General features: G+C 38.3%; 1 protein-coding gene across 1 annotated transcript in view; it reads right to left on the minus strand.

Moving 5' to 3' along the window:
* Positions 1 to 23223, minus strand: part of Ccdc6 (coiled-coil domain containing 6) — a 117942-nt gene that overhangs the window by 39055 nt on the left and 55664 nt on the right. Inside the window, exon 3 of the mRNA XM_047552948.1 lies at positions 8442 to 8570. Coding sequence (XP_047408904.1) covers positions 8442 to 8570 — 129 coding nt within the window. The remainder of the gene's footprint in view (positions 1 to 8441; positions 8571 to 23223) is intronic.

Genomic DNA, 23223 nt, shown 5'->3' on the forward strand with positions numbered 1-23223 from the left:
CGGTATCACCTTATGAAACTGTATAGCTTATGTATACCCCGTTACATAATCATCAGTGCACAAGGTTACCATGTGAATTTATTTCTTGCTGTGCTGTCTGCATTTGAATAGTGCGCCCTCAAAGGGAATGAAAGGACTTTAGCAAACACGGATGTGATAGAGGACGGTGGAAAATTAATCCTCTCCCCAAACTTAGGGATCAGACATCATGCCAGCTTCATAAAAAGGTCAAATTGCATGCCCAGGGTCACAAAGCTAATTACAGATAGAAGGGAGACTTGAGTCCAGGAAGTTTCCTTAAAGATCTAGTCATTATAAATGGACATTAATGAAATGAATTTACCATACCACTCCTACAAAGTCAGCCTTTACATGTGGCTGTTAGTGCTTTGGGAGAGGGGAGACAACTTAGGATAATATAACTCTAAATTCCATGAAAAACAGAGCCACACTGCCTCAGTTACAGAAAGGAAAAAGGAAAGGCATCTGGTACATGGTAGGGAATCCTGTTTATCATGTAAGTATTCATTGACAACACGGTCTACAAATGTATTCCACTATTTTTTTATTGTATTACTGAATAATGGTTAAGTGTCCAGTTCACATATTTTATGACATGTTCTTTTCTATATTCATTCATTTTCTGTTACAAGGGAAAAAAAAAAAAAAAAAAAAACTAAAGCTGAGCAGTAACAGGGAAAAAGGTTTATTAGTTCAGTTTTATGGAGGTTGAAAGTCCGAGGCCAGGTTCAGCTCTGATGGGAGGCCCCTTAGCTGAATTAAATAACATGGCATCAGAGCAAAAGGCAGGGGTTGCAGAGACTTGAGGGCCTGACTCCTTCTTTTATAACAACTCAATTTCTTGAGAACTGAAGGACTTCATGAGACCAGCATTAATCTCTTCTGAGGGCAGTGCCCCCCAAAACCTAATTTACTTCACAGTAGATCCCACTTCTAAAGGTTCCACCAACTCCCAACGTTGCCACATTAAGGGATGTACAGCACATAAACCTTTTAGCGACAGGGACAAACTATGTTTTATCGTATGGGACAAACCATAAGTTATCAAAATATCGAATGCTATGGTTTAGCATTCACTTTAGATAATTTTCTGAGCAAAGTGCTCATAATCTGCTAACCTAAATGTCACTTAATAAGCTAATGTGGGGCTGTTAGCTCAAGGGTAGAGCATTTGCCAAGCATGTGTAAGGTCCTGGGTTCAATCCTCAGCGCTGGAAATGAACAAACAAAAAACACTAACAAGTAAGGAAAAAGTCTCCTCTGGTTGGCAAAAAGCATTATTTGAATCCAGATTATTTTTAAATTTTTTCTTTTTTAAAAATATGTTCTTTTTAGTTATACATGACAGAATTCATTTTGACATAATTATAAATGCATGGACTATATCTTTTTAAAAATATTTTTTTAGTTGTCGATGGACCTTTATTTTACTTACTTACATGCATTGCTGACAACCAAACCCAATGTCCCACACATGCTAGGCAAGCACTCTACCACTGAGCTACAACCCCAGCCTCTGGAATATATCTTATTCTAATTCAGCCCCAGTACCTTTCCTTCCCCTCCCCGCCCCCAAGTCCCTACTCCTTCCTTCTATTGATCTTTCTGGCATTTACCCATAGTTTGTTTGTTTGTGATTTTTTTTTTTTTTATTAATTTCTTACAGATGTACATGCTGGGATTCACTGTGGTATATTCATATATGTATGTAGGAAAGTTATGGCAGATTCATTCCACTGTCTTTCCTTTCCCCAATGCTCCCCACTTCCTTTAATTCCCCCTTGTGTATTCCACACCTCCCTTATTATGGGTTAGCTTCCACATATCAAAGAAAAAAAATCAACCTTTGGTTTTTTGGGACTTGGCTTATTTCCCTTAGCATGATAGTCTCCAGACTGGATCCAGATTTCTTGACACTGAAAGAAAATTCCAAGTTCTAAATGTTTTTAACATCACCTAAGAAAATGTGAACACCAAATAAGAGACGCACATGGATCACATGTTTGAATAAAAATCTTCCGGTAAGGGTTCAAAGGGGACAGCCAATAGTGTTTGTTTAAAAAGCCTAGAACAGCACTAAAGACATGTTCATGAGACTAATCCAGTTTTTAAGCTAACCCTATGTGCTTCAAAGACCTCACAGTTTTATATTCTTCTCTACATGCTTTTGTACATCTATTTATAAACTGTCTTTTGGCATTCAGCATTTAGAACAACAACAAAAAAAAAATCCCAGAAAGGTAACTAAAGTAAGTGATTAGAAACTAGGGCAGCCTGTTTAAACAGAAAAGAAACAGTTCCCCGAGGTGTAAAAGAAAAATGTTGACTATTCCCAAGACTAAGACTAAGGCCAGGACTTTCCTAGGCTTAGGAACAGAGCACTAAGCTAAGAACCAGGGGCCCATGTCTGCCACTCACTAACTGTGTGACTTAAATAAGCTCATGACCCCTCTCTGGATTTCCATTTCTGAGGGGGGTGGGGTGGGGGAACTCAACAGGTTGGAAGACTTACAAGTCTACCATGGAGAAGCAAGTTGCATCAAGCCTTCTCCTCTGCAGTAAGTTCTGGAGAGAGAGGAAACAGCAATAAGAGGCTACTGTTTCAACTTCAGGTAGCAGAGCTAATGCCTCTGCCTCTGGATTTCCTCATGATACACCACTGTCTCATGTACTCACTGGGGTCTAAAGACAAAGGTTGTCTTCCCTACAACATGGCCTTCCAACTTTAAAATTCTGTGAGTTTACATACTGCAACACATGACAGAATCATTTGTAGCCCAGACACCTTAATCATCTACCTGTTAACATTCCCTATTTGAAGAATGAAAGGATCCCAGGTTCTTGGTCTAAGAGAAGAATCCACACTATCTAATTAAAATGTTCATGTGAAGGCCTTTCAGTGAGACAGACTTTCAAGGAGGGTCTCAGGTATGTGAGTTAACTGGGGTCTATTGAGGAAGGAGTCCAAGACCGAGTCTCTAGGGCCATTTAAGTTCTGCTCTACAGAGAACAGGGACCATCACAAACCAAGCTATGCCTTCAAAACTAATACATATGATCAATATAAACCTCGCACAGATCTTCCAGGATCCCTTCTCAGGTTCAACTCACTACATGCAAATTGTGAATTATTTTAGAATTATTATTTTTTTTTACAATGTTAAACAGTTACCACATGACCCAACAATTTACTCCTAGGTTTATGTCCAAGAAAAAAGGACATGTCCATACAAAACAAAATGATGTTCACAGTAACATCATTCATAATAGTCAAAAGGTGGAAATGCATTAGATTAGACAAAGGGGAATGAAGGAAAGGGAGAGGGGATGGGATTAGGAAAGATGCTAGAATGAATCAGAGATAACTTTACTATGTTCATATATGAATACACAACCAGTGAAACTCCACATCATGTACAACCACAAGAATAGGACCCTAATTAGGATAAGTTATACTCCATGTATGTATATATGTCAAAATACACTCTACTGTCATGTATATCTAAAAAGAACAAATTTTTAAAAAATTTTTTGTGTGCAAAAAAAAAAAAAAAATCAAATCATATTTCGTAACTATAATGTCTAAACGTGAACATAGTCTTGGTTTCAAGACGCCCTCCCTATCCAAAGGAATCTCTCAGGAAAGTTTCAGTTGGGTTGAGTTTGTAAAGTCCTTCTCCCTCATAAATGGACTAGTGGTAGGCATTCTGTACATGAATTAAGTATCAGTAGAAATTAGTCCTGATTAGAGTAACAGTAGGTATAAGTTCAAATGTTGTACATGTGTTTAATAATTATTTTTAAACAAAGAATTATATGCTTATGCTAATTGTGAAAGATCTTCAAATTACAGAAGAGTATAAATGTGGGTGGTCTTACTACTTCCTAAAGACAACTACTATTTAATATCAGCTTTAAAAATCTATATATTTAAAACAGCTCTACTCATTTAATTAAAATAAAAAAGGATATCCCCACTGTATAGATAAGAGATCTAAAGAGAGGTTTAGTAATTTACCTAAACTCGTAGCTATTGTTATGGTTTAGATATTAGGTGTCCCCCAAAAGCTCATGTGTGAGACAATGTAAGAAATTTTAAAGATAAAATGATTGGGTTATGAGTGCCTTAAACTAATCAATGCATTAAAACCCTAATAGGGATTAATTGGCTGGTAACTATAGGTAGGTAGGGTGTGGCTGGAGGAGTTGGGTCATTAGGGGTGTGCCTTTGGGGGTTTTTATTTTGTCCCTGGAGAATGGAACTGTGCTTCCTGGTGCCATGTCCTGAGCTGCTTTCCTCTATCCGCTTCCACCATGAAGTTCTGCCTCACCCCCGGCACAGAGCAACAGAGTCAGCTGTCTATGGACTAAGACCTCTGAAACTGTGGGTACCAAAAACACTTCTCCCCTCCAAAATTGTTCTTGTCAGCTCTTTTAGTCACAATAGCAAAAAAGTTGACTAAAACAGTTACTAAGTATAAGGTATGAATATCAATATGTAGTTTGTGATCTAATAAATAACATGTTATATTTTTATTTAACACCACCACGTAAGTATTTGTCCAATTAATAAACATTTTTGGAAAATACAATTTTAATGACACATGCAAAAATACTCTGTCATGTAGGATATCTTTTGTTTCACTGTTATCATAATACTGTACCATACATAGTATTTACTATAGTAAAGATACATATAAATTTTTTAAAAAGGGAAGGGTAGAAACAAACCCAATGCCCATCAAAGAAGAAGTGGTATATCCATTAGGGGGAGGTCACCTGGCCACAAAAGAAGAAACATGGGAACATACTGCAATGTGGATAAAAACATTATGCTCAGTGAAGAAGTCAGCCACAGAAGACCACATATTATATGATCCTATTTAAATAAAATGTCCAGAATAGGCAAATGTATAGACAAAAGTAAAGCAGTGTTTGCATAAGGTGACTAGGGGTGATGAGTCTGGAGGGCACAGGGTTTCTTTTGAGGTCGTGGAAATGTCCTAGAATTAATCATAGTGATGGCTCCATAACTCTGAATATACTAAAAACCAATGGGTTATATATTTTAAATGAATATGCATGATATGCTATGTGAATTATATCTCAATAGAACTGCCAAAAAAAAGAACTGATTAAAATATTAAGCAGAGGGAACAGGTTTGTTTTTCTTTTCAGAACTGGAGATTGAACTCAATTCAAGTGCTCCACCACTGATCTACATCCCAAATCCCTTTTTACAATTTACTTTGACACAGGGTCTCACCAACTTGCCCCGGCTGGTCTCAAACTGGTGATCTTCCTGCCTCAGGCTCTAGAACAGCTAGGATTACAGGGTGAGCACTACACCTGGATAAATTTGATTCTTTTTGAGTCAGCACCCAGACCTTGACCACTCCCCTGTCCTTCCTTTTGAGTCAATGACTGCTCGCTAGTCTCATGCCCAAAGCCACAATTAAACTGCCTTGGGACATGTGAGGAGGCATGAGACACACAGAGTAACTTCCTTCAAAGAGCCTGGGGTCTGTGAACAATCAGGAGAGAAACTGTTCAAAATATTAACTGCAAGCTCCGGGGCATGGTTAGTGGTCAAGTAAAATCGGACAGAAAGTGGCCAAAGCAAGTTTTATTGGAATTTGGCTCTCAGACGAAATTCCCAGCCCCCAGGGGTACAGGAACCGGAGAAAATCGCCAGTGACCCCGGATGCCCAGGGTCTTTATAGGCCGGAATGGGAGGGGGTCCTGCGGAGTGACAGGTGGATGTTAAGGGTCGGTGGAATTTTCCAGCCCCCTTGATCAGTCACCATTTGGTGGGCTGGCCTTTGTCTCAGCTGCTCTGCTCTGCCCCCTACAGTCTGCCCCCTAAATTCTGACCTAACATCGACCACCATCATCCTGATCAAAGTTTCCACAATATCGAATGTGAGAATTTCACTTGGCCACCAGGTAGCATGTGTGGAGGCATAAGACACACCAAGTAATTGCCTTCAAAGAGCTTATAAATAGCTAAGTAGTTAGAAGTTTACTGTCAGATAAGCAGGTACAGACTACATACAAATCATAACACACAGGGCAGTGCGCACCTTTGCTCTTCTGATAATATACACATAATGTAGACTACAATGTATACCACATCATATAACATGGAAAATGCCAAGAGATCACCAAGGAAATGCAGAAGACATTTCTATTATAGAAAACATTTTCCCTAAATATGACTGAAATTATTTGTAGTTAAACCAAATAGTCAAATTCCCAACATTTAACCAGTCTGCATGCACCTAAAACAAAGGGTGGGGCAAGATTTGATGATGATGTTAACATTTCTCCATATTAGTTAACATGTGGGCCTGATATGCTGAATCTGAGGTTGAATTCTATTAAGTGCACATGTTCCATTGTGGAAATCCTTTTATTGCCAAGTTCTGGAATAAACCTAAAAGTTCACTAAGTCATCAATTTGGTATAAAGAATGTATTCCTTGGACTTTATTTTAAAGACGTTCAGTGACTGAAGTCTTCAAAGGGTCCTAAGACCCTGAAGCAGGGACTCCCTCCCTTCATGGGCTCAGTCTTCCCTTTTCCCTCTGAAGCTAGTTCACTATCTCCATCTTGTGGCCATAGCTAATACCTAGGGGTCACAGTCCCACTCTCAAGTCTCCTTGGAGCCTGTGAACAATCAAGAGAGATGTTCAAAATATTGACCACAATCATCCTGATCAAAGTTTCCATGATACCAAAAGTGAGAATTTCACTTGGCCATCAGGTTAGCTATGAATAACGATATTTACTATGTACACTAACAAGTACTTGGTATATCAGGGACTTAATCTTGAAAGTCTTGATTTAGACAAAACAGGACCTATTGTCTAGGTAGGGAAAATCTTCTAAATTCAAGATTCATCTAAATTTGAAAGCTAAATTGTAAATGATTACTAAATTATTCTGGATACATATACAGTAGTCAACCCATGAAAACTCAATATCCCCCACTTTTTGGTGGTGGTAGGGCTACGAAGGATTAAATCCAGAGTCTTCTGCATGTTAGGCAAGATATATCTCCACTTCCTTTTATTTTTATTTTTATTCTGAGATAGGGTCTCACTGAGTTGCTCAGATCTGCCTCAAGCTTCTGATTCTCCCGCCTCGGTCTCCTGAGTAGACTGTTCCACTATGTCCAGGCCCTTCTTCTCCGTTTATATGAAAGGAATGAAGAAATTTTTTACACACTTCCTGCTTAGTTCTCAAACACCCAGTAACATTCCCCCTTTGATACAGGCAGATACAAGAATAACACACACACAAAAAAAAACAAGTTGGTATTAGTTTTAAAATAAACCCCAATATGCCTCCAAACCTCCCATTCCCATCATGGTTTCACTCTTGGACAGAATGTAAAACTAGAGCAGTCCTGAGAGTGACTGATGATACAGTCTGCACAAGCTCAGATACAAATTCAAGATCCTGAACTTGGGACAAATCAAACAACTTTTTATGTAAAAGTGTTCGCCAAATTGTCACAACAGCAATCAGGATCTACAATAGGGAGAGCTGGGACATCTCCACCAATTCTCAGAATGTTATAAGGCAAAATTCAAGGTAACTATATACAACAGACAGCCTCGTATATCCAGGGAAAATGTAATTTCAGGACACGAGACTGGGAAAAGGCAGTCTGGATATCAGGGACTTCAGTCCAACAACCAACTTGACTGGGTGATGATGTCTGCCCACAGCTCAGTGTGACAGAGTGCAGGGACCAGTTGGGACTACATCTGCCAAGGGCATCAGATAAAAAGATTGTGCTCCATTGCTTTCCACCTTTTGCACCTTCTAGTTCAACATTCCTGATTGTAGTCCATTCTCAGAGAAGTTCATGAAGTTATTAATTCAAGTTCATGCTATTCGGTACTGGCCCAGGATGAGTTACCAAGTCTAAGACTTTACATATCAGTTATCAACAAATTTAGCTGGGAGAAGACAGCATTCATATAAGGTTGCTAATAATTCAAGTAAGAAAAATAAATGCTGATTGTTTATTCTGAATAACGCTTGAAAGAAATATTTAGGTCCACAGTAACGTGTTCTTACAGACTTTCACAGAAACAATCCTGTGGTTATAATCACTCTTCCCCTTTTGCTTTGCAAAGAGGAACCTGACATTTCCTGCTATAAATCAGAGTATCACCACATATCTCCTGAAACTGAACTAACTGTGGTTAAGTGAAAGAGAGAGAGAAAGAGAAGAGAAGAGAACGTTCAGGAACTATGCAAACCTGCCAATGCTTCTTCCTTCAGAAACGAAGCTTCCACTGTGGAAAGAACAGGCTGAACAATTATCTTTCATTCATATTCCACAGGACATCTTAAAGCTGAAAAGAACCAGCTGATCATGAGAAAGCAGTGTCCAGGGACACTTACCTGTTCTAATGTAAGCTGCTTAGAAATGGTATCATTCTCCAACTTTTTAATTTTCTTCATCAGTTTGTTGACCTGAAATTCCTGCTCTTGTTCCAGATGCTGTTCCAGTTCAGCCTTCTCATGCTGCAGCTACAAAGCAAAAAAACACAAGACTCGGGAATCAAGAAACTCAAAAGCCAAGCAAACATTAGCTCCAAAAGCTGATTACACCAAGAGGCCTCATCACCAGCGAGGTCATCCGTGTCTGCTCACACAGCAGGGTATACCTGGGAGTTATCTGCTCCTAACTCCTGTCTCATAACCACAAATCACAGGGCACAGGTTCCCATTTTAAAAAACATGAAGAATCAGGAGGCCAGGGAATGAGGGAGGGAAGGAAATTGACTTTTAAATACATTCCTTTTTGGCACATTTGAAGTTTTATACCATGTCCATTTAAAAAAAAAAAAACAAGAAATTTCAAAAATAGAAATTTCTCAATATCAGTTTTTATTAAATGAAATGCAGTTTACTCAGATTTGCATTGTGTCTATAGAGAGAAAAGAGATGTCACAATCACAAAATATACTTCATAAATTATTCAGAATTTTTATACTATTTCCCAACGTATAAGCAAGCATACTCTGGCAAAAATCAGCACCATTAATTTTCTTTGCCTAATGAAATCATACATCACACTTCACACAACATTCCTAAAAACCACAGGGGGAAAACCCTCTTATTTATGCAATTAAAAGATAAAGCTATACTGTGATTAGAAGGAAAAATTTATAAAAACTATTCCAACCTTCAAAACCAAAAGGAAATAAAAGAGAGGACAACCTGGGGTTCTCGTTAATAACCACACATTATTTCTAACACTCTTGACTGTGGGGTTTTGTTGATCCAGAGCTGGGGTTGGCCCTATGTTTCAGAACCAAGGTGAGATTAAATTAAAAAAAAAAAAAAAAAGATGTACACAAAACTTAATTTTATCTTCAAATCTATATCTTTGGGCAGATGCAGACACTGGACAACAGTTCTTTAAATGCAGATAGGCATGATCATCTCCATTTTGTATGTGACAAAGTAGGTCACTGGACCAAGGCAGTACAGCATGGGGGACACACCCAGCTCTGAATCCTAAGCCAATGTTCACCTACCGTATCACTAGGCAAATTTAAGAGAAGCTTCCATTAGAGACTGCCACCCATCAGTGCCTGGTGCTTGCTTGCCCAGGGGAAGCTGTCTCTCTCTATACCCTCCACAGGCTACAAGATACAACAGAAAGCTCAGTTGAGCCTGATCAATCTCAAAATGGCCACATCTAACCACCTCCACTTTTGACAGTTTCCGCTGCTCTGAAAACACCTACTCAGTTTAATTAAAAAAAAAAAAAAAAAGAAGGGGGATGATGAAGACGTCTTAAAATTTATGTAGTCTTCCAACACTGGAAATGTTGACTAAACAGATGCTGTTTTCTTGCCAACTGTTTTTGATACACAACTCAAAAAGAAAAAAAAAAAAAAGTCACCTTTTTGCAGGGACCCTCTGGTGGAAGGGAACACAGATGTGAGGAGGTGCTTATAACGACAAGTCTATTTTTACCTAGCTCTCTAAAACTCAGGTTCTGCAAGACTAAGCAGTCTTTAAAAGACCTAAGAAGAATGAACCAAGAAGAAAAAGAGGAGTCCCACATAAGAGACACAAAGACCCCATGGGAATAAATAAGGATTATTAGGGGGGAAAAGGCAAAATGTATCTTCATCAAAGACTTTTATTCATTAAACATTTGCTGTGTGTCTTGTTTGGCAAATACTAGGCAGGGGGAGATAAAATCTATAGTTAAGATATTATCCATGCCCTAAAAGAGTTAATGAACACCAAGCATAAATGATATGCACTAGTTCTAAAGAAATGATGAACTTGAATCTTAAAACTATTTGCATAAAGGTGTTTTTAAATATAGTAGCTGTGTTTCTTCCCTCTGATGTTTTCAGTTGCTGCCATTTCATTTGCAAAAAGTGTCTCCTTTTCTTCTTTTTAAAGAATCATTCTTCCGCATCAGGTAAATTACAATCAAGGATGTAATCTAACACGGAAAAATCTTTTGCCCACCAAGCAGTGCTTGTCACAGAATGTTAATCTGAGGACAGTTAAGACTCTCAATGGCCTGCAGGAAAATATTCATTTAGACAGATGGTCAAATCCTATCAAATCTGGTTAGGTATATCCTTTAAGGCTGAAGACTGAACTAGTAACATAGGCCATAAAAGCTCTCAGTTTTAGAAGATTCATCCTCTCAAGAGCTATCCCCTAAGGCCAACTGGATGGCAAAGTTGTCATTACCAGAACTCAAGAAAGGTCCCCAGGTTACACTAACCCATTTGGAGACTATCAAGCCACCCTGAGACCTAACTGTTTGCTTAAGATTCAGTTTTCATCTTCCCCAAAGGAGAGATGAAAGGAGCATCTATGCTGTCTGCTTTGGTCCCCCATCTCTCAGGTGAAAACCAATTTAGAAGAAGGGCATAGTTTTTTAGAAAAAGCAAGGAAAAGAAAATACAGTTCTTCCTCGCAACAATGAAATCAATAAAAGGAAAAACAAAGAAATATAGAAATACTTCCGAATCCCCAAAATTATGAGATAAGATGAAAAGGGGGGAAAGGGCAGACGTGGGAGAAGGGACTCTGAGGAATAACCATAGTGTTATAATTTGCCTGAGAAAAATTAAGAAATTTCTGTTTTAAACAGATACACACTGAGCATCCTTAATGTGATGATCCAAAATGTTCCAAACTCTGAAGCTGAGTGCTGACAATGCCACAAATGGAAAGTTTCACACCTGACCTCATGTGCTGTGTCATAGTAAAAACACAGGTACATGGTTCTTCAGGTTATGCGGGTGTCAGGCATATGTGAAAACTGCAAGGAATTTCATGTTTAGACTTGGGTCCCATCTCCAAGATATCTCATTAGGTATATGCAAATATTCCAAAATCAGAAAAAATATAAAATTCAAAACATTGCTGGTCCCAAACATTTCAGAAAAGGGATAACCAACCCGTCCCATGTGGCCCCAAGAGGGCTCCATCCAACACTCTGAATCCAAAGGCCTATTTTTAAAGTTATACCTCAAGACATCACAAACACAAAACCCTCCAAGGAAGACTGGTGCAAGGCAACCCAAGACTAGCTATCAGAAAGAGATTCCCATTTTCTCTCCATTGCTCATCTTCAACATGAGCAAAATATTAAAGGGATGGTTTTAAATTTCTAATCCCAGGTCTTAACCTACCACTATATGAGCAATTTTATATCTTCCAATAAGGTCAGATTTTCTGAACCAGAACAAAAGCAATTCAAGTAAGAAATAATCAAGCAAATTCTGTTGATATATTTGAAATAAAACTCATTTATCCAACATATATTTCTAAAGCTAAATGCTCAGGCAGATTAAAAGATTTTCCGGGCTGGGGAGATAGCTCAGCTGGTAGAGTGCTTGCCTCGCAAACACAAGGCCATTCGATCCCCAGTACCGCAAAAAAAAAAGATTTTCCAAAATCAGAATGTTTTATGAACATACTTTTTATACAGTCAATTTCAAAGATTATGGAATCATTTTATGATCCCTGGCAGTGTAATATATTGTTAACATTAACAAAAAATAAAACCCTTGTGGAACTCAAATCATGGTATAACATAGATGTTCTCCTGGCAGGTTAACATTTTCAGTGGAAACAGTGCTATAGAAAAGATTGTTCCTTGGGATTCCGTATGAAAAAATATTAATGTAACTGAGGAAGCCATAAGTAAAGATACAACTATAAATCAGGACACTTTTAAAATTCTAGGTACTAAAACTTGAGCATTTTCTTATTTTATCCACTGACGATAGAGGGTCCCAGAGCAAACACCCAGACCCCTAAAAAATTCAAGTGTGGCATTAATTTGATCTGAAATTTTCTGGAACCACTTCAATGAACCAGGCCTCTATATAAGAGATTGGAGAACTGTATACCAAACAACTTTATTTTCAGCAAAATTCTCTCAAGCAGGTAGAAATACTGAAATCATTCACCTGGGAGAAACACTTACCCGTCACCACAGGTGCACACACAGGTTGGTTGTTGAGCTGGTCTTCCCATCCAACATGCAGTGGAAGTCAGCCACGTCTTAGGTTGGGCAAAGCTTAAGTCTGTGGCTTCTCATCAATCCTGCCCTTACTGAGCAAGGCAAGCCCCTGGCTGCCACCCTCAGGACCGAGTTTCTCAAAGCAACTTCAGTAGAAATCCAAGATGCCCCAGATGCCCCTACCTCTCTATGTAGTACCTTCTGTCCCACAATCAACATTCTTGGTTTACTGACAAATACTAAGCACTACAGCCACCTGCACGAGATCAAGCAAAAGCTACCATGAGATGATAACTGCACTAAGTCACTGGATTGTCAAAAACTTTAAGTTATAGTGTCAAAAATACCTTTCAGTACATCAAGCATCTCTCAAGAACTAACTTTTCATCTGTTCCAGCAAGCAGCCTGAGCAGAAACTCTGACTCCCACCACAAATTTGGTGAATCACCACTAAATGTCTCCTGAGCCCACTTTCATTCCCACCTCCTCCCTGCTGCTACTGGTGCTGTCACTCTGGCTCAACACCTCACATCTCCTCAGTTATCAGATCACACTGTCGGCCTCCATAACAGCTGTGGAACACACCCTCCTCTTTCTCTGCTCATAACCCAGTCTAGTTCAAGCTTTTTATTCCTCTTCATGAGGCTATACCAGAACCTCCTAATGGATGTCCCCAGATCCACTGTAGATCATCCCAGCAGCCAAGTCTCGGCACTTCAATGCCCTGCTCCAAGTCTTTTAGTGGCTCCCACCAGATTAATTCCAAGAGTCATTTGAGTCTTTCCACAAACCCTATTGTCACAGTCCAAGTGACAGTCCAAGGTTGGCAAACATAAATGCCTTTAGAGTTTAGGCATCAAGTCAACAAGGAATGGATGGGGCTAAGCAAGGGAGTGGTTACAACTGCATTTAAATGCGAAGCTCAGGTCTTTTTACAAAGACTTTTTCTTAAAAGAATATAATAAAACTTATCATGCGGGATCCAGGGATGGTCCAGGGATCTGGAATTCTGACAACCCTGCTAGTCACACGGGTCCACTCTTACAGAAACTGCAACACTTGTTCCACCCCACGCTCCTGCTTGTGCTGTGCATCTGCCTATGGGGCCTGACTCCCTCCCACCAAGTTACCAAAACTGGGGGATGGCTCAGAAGATTTCCGCAGCATCTTCCCACATGCCCTCAGCATAATGTGCACGTCCCTCCTTCAGCCACAACACTAGCATACTACTGTTCGCGTGCATTTTAATGTCTATTTCCTAGTCCTTCTCAGGTCTTTTTGATCATTCCCTTCTAAAGCAGCTAACTCTTCTGGTACTTACCACATCTCCAGCACTTCATATACATGCATGTGATCAATCACCATAACACTACAGAGATACTATTATTATTTGCATTTTACACAGAACAAAACCACACCTTGGAGAGGTGAAGTGACCTACCCGAAATCTTGCATATAGTGGGTAAATCCAGGGTTCAAATTGAGGTCTATGGCTTTGAAACTTTGGCCTTTAACCCTGGTGTGTGCTGCTGCTTCAAACACCTGGGCGCATTTGCAATCACTCTTATAGGACCACACGCTCTACAAAGGACAGTCACCAGGACTTACTCAACTCTACCCCAGAGCATCTAGAAAATGCCATTGTATGCAAATACTACCTGGATAAATAATAAGTGAACTGTCTGCCTAGATTAAGTCTCAGGATGAGCAAAACAACTGGGTAAGTAACCAACAACAGAATAACAAATGTGATCATTATGATGTACAAGTTAAATTACACCAGGTTTAACTTGTTAAAGAGACTGCTGAATACAGTATAGCAAGAAGTACTACACAGTTCTCTTAAGTGACTGTTAACCAAATCAAGAAATACAACAGTGCCAGATCCCCCAAAGCCCAGCAAGTCTTATTGACCACAGCCCCTCCAAAATGGTACCAATATCCTGATTTTTATATCATTCACTTCCCTACAGCTTTTTTTTGTAAACAATTTTTACTCCTTGTGTATGTATTTCTGAACCTAACTTTTGCTTGGTTTTATTTTGTTCTAACTTCTGCAAAATGAACTTGTGATCTGTTGAACTTTATATTTTCATTGCCTTATACTATCTAACAGAATGAGTATACCATAACTTATCTTCTATACTGATGACAGGCCTTGGGTCATTTCTAGTTCTTGGTTACGATGATCAATGGTAACAAAGGACATCTTCTACACATCTGGTGCACTATGCACACAATAGACACACTCAGGAATAAAACTGCTGGGTTGTAAAGAATTGAGTATTTCTGACTTAATTGAGAGTGGTTTCAACAATTTCCCTTCTCCAAGGGTAGAGCATGTGAATTCATTAGCATATTGTTGTGGTTCAATTCATTTTCCTGATTACTAATAAGGTTGTGAATTTTGTTTACTGGCCACATGGCCATCCACTTGTGGGAAGAGTCTGTTTAAGTCTGGTCATTTTCTCACTGTGTAGTCTGCTTGTCTTACTGATTTGTAGTTCTGTGCTGGTTATGTATGTTGCAAATATCTCCTACTCTGTGGCTTGTCCTTGAATTCTTCTAACGGGATCACCTATTATAGATCTTTGGTTCTCTTCTTTAGATACACCCGCTTCCCTCTGTGACAGCATTAATTCCTATGGTAATAAGTAAGTTCTAGAGACAACATTTATCTGTTGTCCAACTGCTTATCTGTTTTCTCCATTTGAAGTCTAGATTTCTCAACTGAACTTCTGACCTCACCACTATAATCTACTTGCTGTCTTTCTCAAACTTAAAAGATGGTAACTCCTTACTCTTCCCATCACTGATGCCCAAGCCTCTTTCTTGATCCCCTCGACTTTTCCCACACCCACCTTTAATCTACCCATTAAAGCCTGTGGGCTCATCCTTCCAAACATGCCCCGATTCCCAAGGTCACAATTTTCACTGCTACCATCCTGGAACAATCCTCTCCATGTCTCAGTCTTGTAATACAGAATACATTCCAATGGGTCTCCTTGTTTCCACTTTGGCACCCATTCCATAATTTTCTCATGACACAGTAACCAAAGCAATCATGGTAAGAGTCAAATAAGATTATTTCACTGTTCACCACCCTGAGGTAGCTTCCATGGCAAAAGAAAGCCAAAGTTCTGACAGTGGCTCCTAAGGTGTATATGACCTGTATGTTAGGTACCCAATCCTCACTCATTTCCCTCCCACATCTCATATTCCTCTCCTCCCATGACCCCACTCCAACCACATTAGCTTCTTTGCTGCTCTTCCTACATGGCAGGTACAAGCTCACCTTAAGCACTTTCTTATTCCTTCTGGCTATAATACACTTCCCTGAGAAACCCACATGGACAGCTTCCTTTTCTCTAAGAACAGTTCCTGTATTACCTCTATGACTAAGCTTAATTTAAAATTTCAACTACCCTCATATTCTCTACCATGTTCCATATTTCTCTGTGGCATTCAATAGTATTTTTTATTTTCACATTTAACATTTGCTGGTATATAGAAATACATTTTTCTGTGGGGGAAAAAACAGTTCTAATTACTTACCTATAGATTGAGATTTTCCACTTATACAATTATGTATAAATGGTAATCATAGTTCCTTCTTTCAATCCTTATATCTTTTTCCTTGCCTTTACACTGGCTAGCAATCTACAACAATAAATGTATCAAGCATCCTATTTATTCTTCATTTCAAAAGGATAATTGAACACAATGTTTGGGAAGGCTTTGGTAGACACTATCAGATTTAAATTTCCTTCTATTCTTCCTTCAGCATTTTATCAGGAATTATTAATTTCATCTAATTCTTTTTCTCCATCTATTGACATGATTAATTCCTTTTAATTTTGTGAATGTAGCCAATTATACTTACGAATTTTCCCCTGTTAAACTAACTGTACACTCTGTATAAACCCAACACATTCATGGTACCTCCTTTTTAATATGTTGCTGGCTTCATTTTACTTTTACTTGGGATTTTTTCTTATGACTGACATTGTACTATTATTTGACTTTCTTGAACTAGACTTAAATTTAACTTAAATTTGAGCATTAAGGTTGTGTGTTAAAATACATTGGGGAGGCTTTTCTCTTTTTTCCTTTAGAGTTCATGAAAGATTGGAATTATTTTATCCTTAAATGTTTGATACAACTCTCAACGAACCCACTGAATCTGGAATTCATTTTCTATAAAGGCTTGCTTATAATTACTGATTTTCTCCTACTTTCTTCTTCCTCAGTAGCTATAGAAGTTGTGTTTTTTTCTAAAAATTTGTCCATATCACCTCTCAATTTCAAATGTATTGTGACATTGTTATTAAGTTTTTCACTTACCTTTTCAATGTCTGCAATACAAGTGACATTTTTTCTGGTTTCCTGCCAGAGATCACAAGCTTGGCTTTTATTCTTTGAGTATATATAGTAAGCATAGTTGCTTTGTTGTAGTCAAGGCCTGGTAATTCTGATATCTGAAGTACCTGTGAAGTCCATGTCTGTTATTTCTGTTCACTTACATTCATAGAATTTCAATCTTCAACTATTTGATATGAGCTGAATACTGTGCTTCAAAATTTATCTATAGAACAAACTTGTAACTTAGAATGGTAGTATTTTGTTCCAGAATATTCTGTTTTACTCTGCCAGGCACTCTAAGTCTGTGTCTACCTTAATCCAAAAATCAAAGTTTTTAGTCTCTGATTCACACAGTTCATAAAAAACAGTTCACTCTTTCACTAAGGATACGCCTCTTTATGATTTAAGCTTCAAGTGGGAAGGTGATTGATCATTTTCCCCAACTTTGGCCAGCCACAATCTTTCACTTCTGTAGCCCCAATTCCATGGAACTACCACAAACATCTCTCAGCGGCTTCTGAGTGAACTGCCAATGCCCTGGGTTAGCAGCCCTGAGGCTGGAGTCTCCTCCAGATCTCAGGACAATAGGTCTTTACCATCTTATTAGTTTTCTAAAACTTTTAATAAAAATTTTAAAAGTATTCTGTTTTGCTTTTACTTATCCACACCGAGGTTGGTCTGAATTAAAAGCTACATATCACTTTGGTGAGAAGAAAAAATAGCTAGGTCCTTCCAGAAAACTGCTTTTAGTTTGGTTCCTTGTCAGTATTCTCAACACCAAAGGCCAGAGGCAGGCCCTCACCTCTCTTCCGCCTGCTTCCGGCTAACACCTGGTTTCCCATCTACTCAGAGAACCCACAGGGCAAAGTTTGAGTTTTCTGGATTTTAGTAAGCACAAGGCCTGCTAAAAGCATCACCATTTTTTTAAAAAATCTAAACAGGAAGTTTTAAAAACTTGAGTTCCACAAATAAGATAAAGAAGTTCTTTAGGAGGCTCTGGAGTCAGCCTCTTAAAACCTACTCTGTAAAAAGTTGCACTTTCTCAACAGTCCGAGTGAACTGCAAATGCCCTTAGAATAAAAGTCCGAAGAATTCTGACACATTTTTGGAAATTAACATAAAAAGTTCTTCTTACCTAGGTGCTTACCTAGTTTATGAATAAAGAGGAAAAGATGAAAGCAGTTACAAGACATAACTTTATCATAAAAAATTATTAGAAGGTAATTAACTGACTAGGTTAATTATTAATTACTTTGGAAATTAATAAATTAATAAAATGCAAAATATTGTGCCACTTATAACTACAAAGTTTTAAAAATATGTGAAGTGTTTCTAGTGATGGCTAAAGTTCATCTAGAGTGGGGATCAAGTAATTAACAGATAAGATTTGCCTTTCCCACAGAAATATCAAAGCTTCCCACCTCCGATAAATAAAGCAACCTTTTGCCCACTTTTACCTAATTACTTTTATTTTCCTTCTACCTTTGTTTTTCCCTCCAACCTGCTTTTTCTCATTCTATGTCAAAGAAATTAGCACAGAAAACCTCTGAGCCATTATTACTGTCTTTACATTTTTGGGGGATCTGTGTGAGCACATCAATTCTTGCAATACTGTTAGCAAGGGTGTACGTGCACACGCGCACACACACAAAAAATGCACACTTTAAAAGAAACTGAAGTAGAGGCTGAGGCCATGGCTCAGTGGTAGAGTGCTCGCCTAGCATGAGTAAGGCCCTGGGTTTGATCCTCAGTACCACATAAAACTAAAGGTTTTGTGCTCACCTACAACTAAATACATGCATATATAAATTTTTTTTAAAAAAGAAACTCAGGCTGGGTGTAGTGGCATGTGCCTGTAATCCCAGCGACTAGTGAGGATGAGGCAGGAAGATTCCAAGCTCTGCAACTTAGTGAGGCCCTAAGCAACTTAGGGAGAGACCTGTCTCAGAATTAAAAAATACAAAGGGCTGGGGATGTGGCTCAGCAGTTAGGCACCCCTCAGTTCAATATCACATAATTCCCCCACCAAAAAGAATTTTAAAGCAACTTAGTAATTTCTTACAACTGAAGAACTATTTCAAGTTTATTGTGTTTTCTAATCATAACGCAAATTATGTTGTATTGAGAGCTCTGAAGCATTCAACTAACAGGAAAAATTTCTGGTTATATACTTTGGGCACTGGTAGTTACAATTAAAATGCCAAAAACAACCTAATGGTTCCTTGCAGATTATTGTGAATTCAATATGTGAATATGTAAACCCCTTGTTCCATGGAAAGAAACGAAGATCAGACAAAACTGCGATTGAGATAACTGGAATGAAAACAAGAAAAACTTCCGCACCCACTGTTTTAAATATTATTATGTGATGGTATATTTCTCTGATCAGTTTTAAGAGCTCTGAAAACACTACAGGCCAAAAGGGTCTCAGGTCTAGCCATCTTAATGAAGAACATATTTCAAGGTCTATTCTCCCCTCCCATAGGGAGACCCAAGTTTTCATCTGAATGGATACCAATAGCAGTCTTAGCCTTGGTGCCCTTGAAATTAAGGCAATAGTTTTATACGATATTTATCCCCCGACATGATTTTGCTGCCTACACAAGCAAATTCATTACTGTTTTAGTGAACTGGGGGACAGGAAGCAGACTCCAATTCTGGGGTGCGTTTGAAAAGAAGGGAACTAGGAATCTAGGTTCAATTCTGATGCCTGCAGACACATCCTGCTACCCAGACACAACCTTTCTGGGGTTAGGAGAGTGTAAGCGCTCTAGATTTAAAAAAAAAAAAAAATGAATCTAGTAGATTGCACTGGAAGAAGAAACGACTTTTCCAGGGAGGAGAGAGAAACAGCAAATAAACTGGTAAGGCTTCTGTCCAGGTGAATAAGCAGAACTGAGGACTTGCTGAAATTCTTCCAGTTTTATTCCTCCATAAAAAAGATGGAAGAAAAATGCCGCTGCATATCCTCCTGAACTGCTCAGCTATCAATCTTTCTGGTCATGGCAGTTTCAGCAGCAGTTTGGCCCACAACTTTCTTCTCTACACCATCTTTCCATTGATGCCAGGAAAATTTCAACTACTTTAATTCTAGGAGGTGTTCTAACTTCAGGGACCAAGTTGATAATAAAACAAGCCATGACTCTGTACAGGAGGTCCAGACAACTTTCTTAAGTATTTCAAATCATCGATGAAAATGTATCCCCCTATTAGGATTCAGTCATGATTATTCATTATAGTTATAATGATGATATTTTCTTAGGACCAGATTCAATTTAAAACGTGAATCAAAGGAATGCCACTTTATTTTTTTAAACTATGTTATTTTTAAAGTCTAGAAAATTGGGGGTGGGGAGGCACTAACGAGAATCAAAACTAGGGGTGCTTTACCACTCAGTTACATTCCCAGTCCCTTTTAATTCTTATTATGAGACAGGGTCTTGCTAAGTTGTTGAAGCTGGCCTCATATTTGCAATCCTCCTGGCTCAGTCTCCCAATTAACTAGAGATTTACAAATATGAGCCACCACACCCAGACCTAAGGTGTGAAATTTCAATGTTGGATTATTTGTTAATACCCAGGACTCTTCTTATCTCAGTTTTTTTCTCGAATTAATAAATATATATATTTGTTAACTTTTGGCAATCTTACTTGCTGAGATAAGTGTAAACAACAACACTGAACCTGGGGCTAGGCTCCCCAAAGAGCAGGAAGTGAGCCCTGATACATCAGGCCAACATAAAAGCAAGTGAGAAAAATTTACAACAGCTAAAGTCATTAACAATCTCAGCAATGACAGGTCTTCCAGGGAATACTGGTGATTGCTAGTTAACAGTTAGCCAGAAAAACCAGGTTGACTTGTTTGTTTTTTTCCCCCAAGAGAAGTCAGTGGAGTGAATCACATATAAAGACAAACCAGAGAGTTAAGGTAATCAGTAACCATTCAAGCATTCTGATTATACTAGTTCTTAATGATGTAGGCCATCCAGAATATTCCATCACCCATGAATAAGCCTGACTCTTCAGGGGCTTTGGTGCACTGCTGTCCATGACAAAGAGATAGAATTATGAGAGCAGCATTATTAGAGCAGGACTCTGAGCTCTCAAAGTCCCAGGCCCAGATATTGTTTCAAACTGTAAGAATAACCAGGCAACAGAATTTTTAAACTCCCTTTTAAATAACAAGGTATTTCTTAGTTACAAATGTAATTCATGTTGATTTTACAAAATTAGAAGAAAATGAACCCAAAAAAATTAACTGCTAAACCCAACACTCAAGCATTTCTAAAACATTGCTAATGTTTTAGAAAATCACCTTTTAAATATTTTTTCCTAATACAGATTACATGTCAAACTCTGATAGTTTTGCTCATAAAACATTTCTTATGGATTTTAATTACAAATAATGACTAAAATACAACTTTTCTCCAATGCATTCCAGAGCAGAATTTAGCTCAGAGGCAGATTTGTGCCAGATCTGCAAAAAATACTAGAATTTTCAGACCAAATTCTCACCAGTCAAGTAGTCAATCCCATAATCTAGGCTCAGAAATAGACAGATTTTTCCAGGTAAGTGTTTTCACAAAATGGAGACATAAGGGATAGTCACAAAATCAAGGGAGCAAAGTTGCATGCTCTCCTTGGTATATGTAGTTTGTTTCAGTAAGGATTAGCATGCCTGGGAATGAAGAAGCTACCACACAAACTCAATCTTTTGAAGAGCAGGGATTCCCTCTCATCTACACTTAAACTTGATTCAGTTTTTAAAGGTATACCACTTGTGCCACAGCAGATAGGAAGGGACACATTTCTACAGCAATATTTTCATTTTTGTTCTCAGGATGAAAGAATCCCTTTAAAATGCTCATAAAAGCAATGTCCAATTACTGTCAGAGAAAACAGTCAGAGCTTGCAGACAAATTCAAACTGTTCTATAAATAGTGTCTCAGTGGCCTCTAGTGAAAAATGCTAAACACTTTCATGGTGAACAGGTCAATTCACCCACTTGTCTATTGGTGACACTTACAGTATGGTTTCACTAAGCAGGCATTTCATTGTAAAGTCCGACCCAGAAGCAATCATTCTAGAAAATCATACTTAAGTAATTACACAGTTGAAAAAGTCTATGGGTATCAATTACTGTAAAATCTTCCAGATGGACAGCAGTACTTCCATGCTGGGTGGCTGAAACTTTGACTATTCAACAAAGGACTGGTTGAAATCATTAAGGAAATATGTATTGGGAGCCTGGGAATGAGTACCAAAAGCCAGAGAGCCCTTTCCTGCTTATAGCCCGAAGATCCCTCCCACTGACCAACAGAGGGCAGGTTCTTCGATTATTAAAAAATGTTGTGCTACTTGGCATCTAAAGTGATAGATTATGTAGCAGGCCACAGAATGGATATTGCTCAGAAACCTGCCACAGGTCTCAACTTGAACCTACCTACTATCCATCTCCTTCCAAAAGCCTAAGATCCAGGAGAAAGGAGTGAGGCATCACTGTTTAGTGGGTACAGAGTTACAGTCTGAAAATGTCCTGGAGATAGATAGTGGTGACAGTTGCACAACAACATGAATGTTTTGACTGAGGGCAAACATAAGACATGGCCATGTGAGGTCTAGAGCTATACCTTATGTACTATATTATAAAAAAACCATTTATTGTGTTGTTCATCTTATATACTATTCCTTCTCTTCGGAAAGGAAATATTAGGGGGAGTGAATCTAGATTTTTAATATATGAATTTTTTTCTCCTACCAACTAAAACTAATTTTTTTAAGTACAAGAATTATGGAAAAACAATCAGTACAATTCTTCAGGCTATGTCATCACTTGTAGCATGCTCAGAGCCTAAATTTTAAGTTCAAGCCTTCTTACGGCCAGTTTATTATTAAAATTAACTACTTCTTCTGTGTTACATGGCTTTTAGGTTTTCACTCTTTTTTTACTCTTATTTAAAGGGACACTAATGTCCTTGGAAAGCAGGTGGGTTATAAATGAGTGAGAGGTCAGTTATAAATTAATAGCACTTACACTGGAGATGAGTCTTTTAGAGAGCGAAGGCACATCATCTGACTAGGTTTTGGTTGCTTTTCTATGGCACTTTGATCAAACACCCCTAAATACAATGTTAAGGTAGAGGATAAAAATGTTTCTTATAGTATTAAAATATAGGGCACTTAAACTCATGAAAAACAAACCATAACTGCATCCCTATAGTTCTAGTAGTCCCATGCAGAATAAAGCACCTAATATTGCAAAGGTGAGATATATCAAAAGTCAAATTAACCTTTTCCCTCCTTTTC

Source organism: Sciurus carolinensis, chromosome 5 (assembly GCF_902686445.1).
Source record: "Sciurus carolinensis chromosome 5, mSciCar1.2, whole genome shotgun sequence".
Lineage (NCBI taxonomy): Eukaryota > Metazoa > Chordata > Mammalia > Rodentia > Sciuridae > Sciurus > Sciurus carolinensis.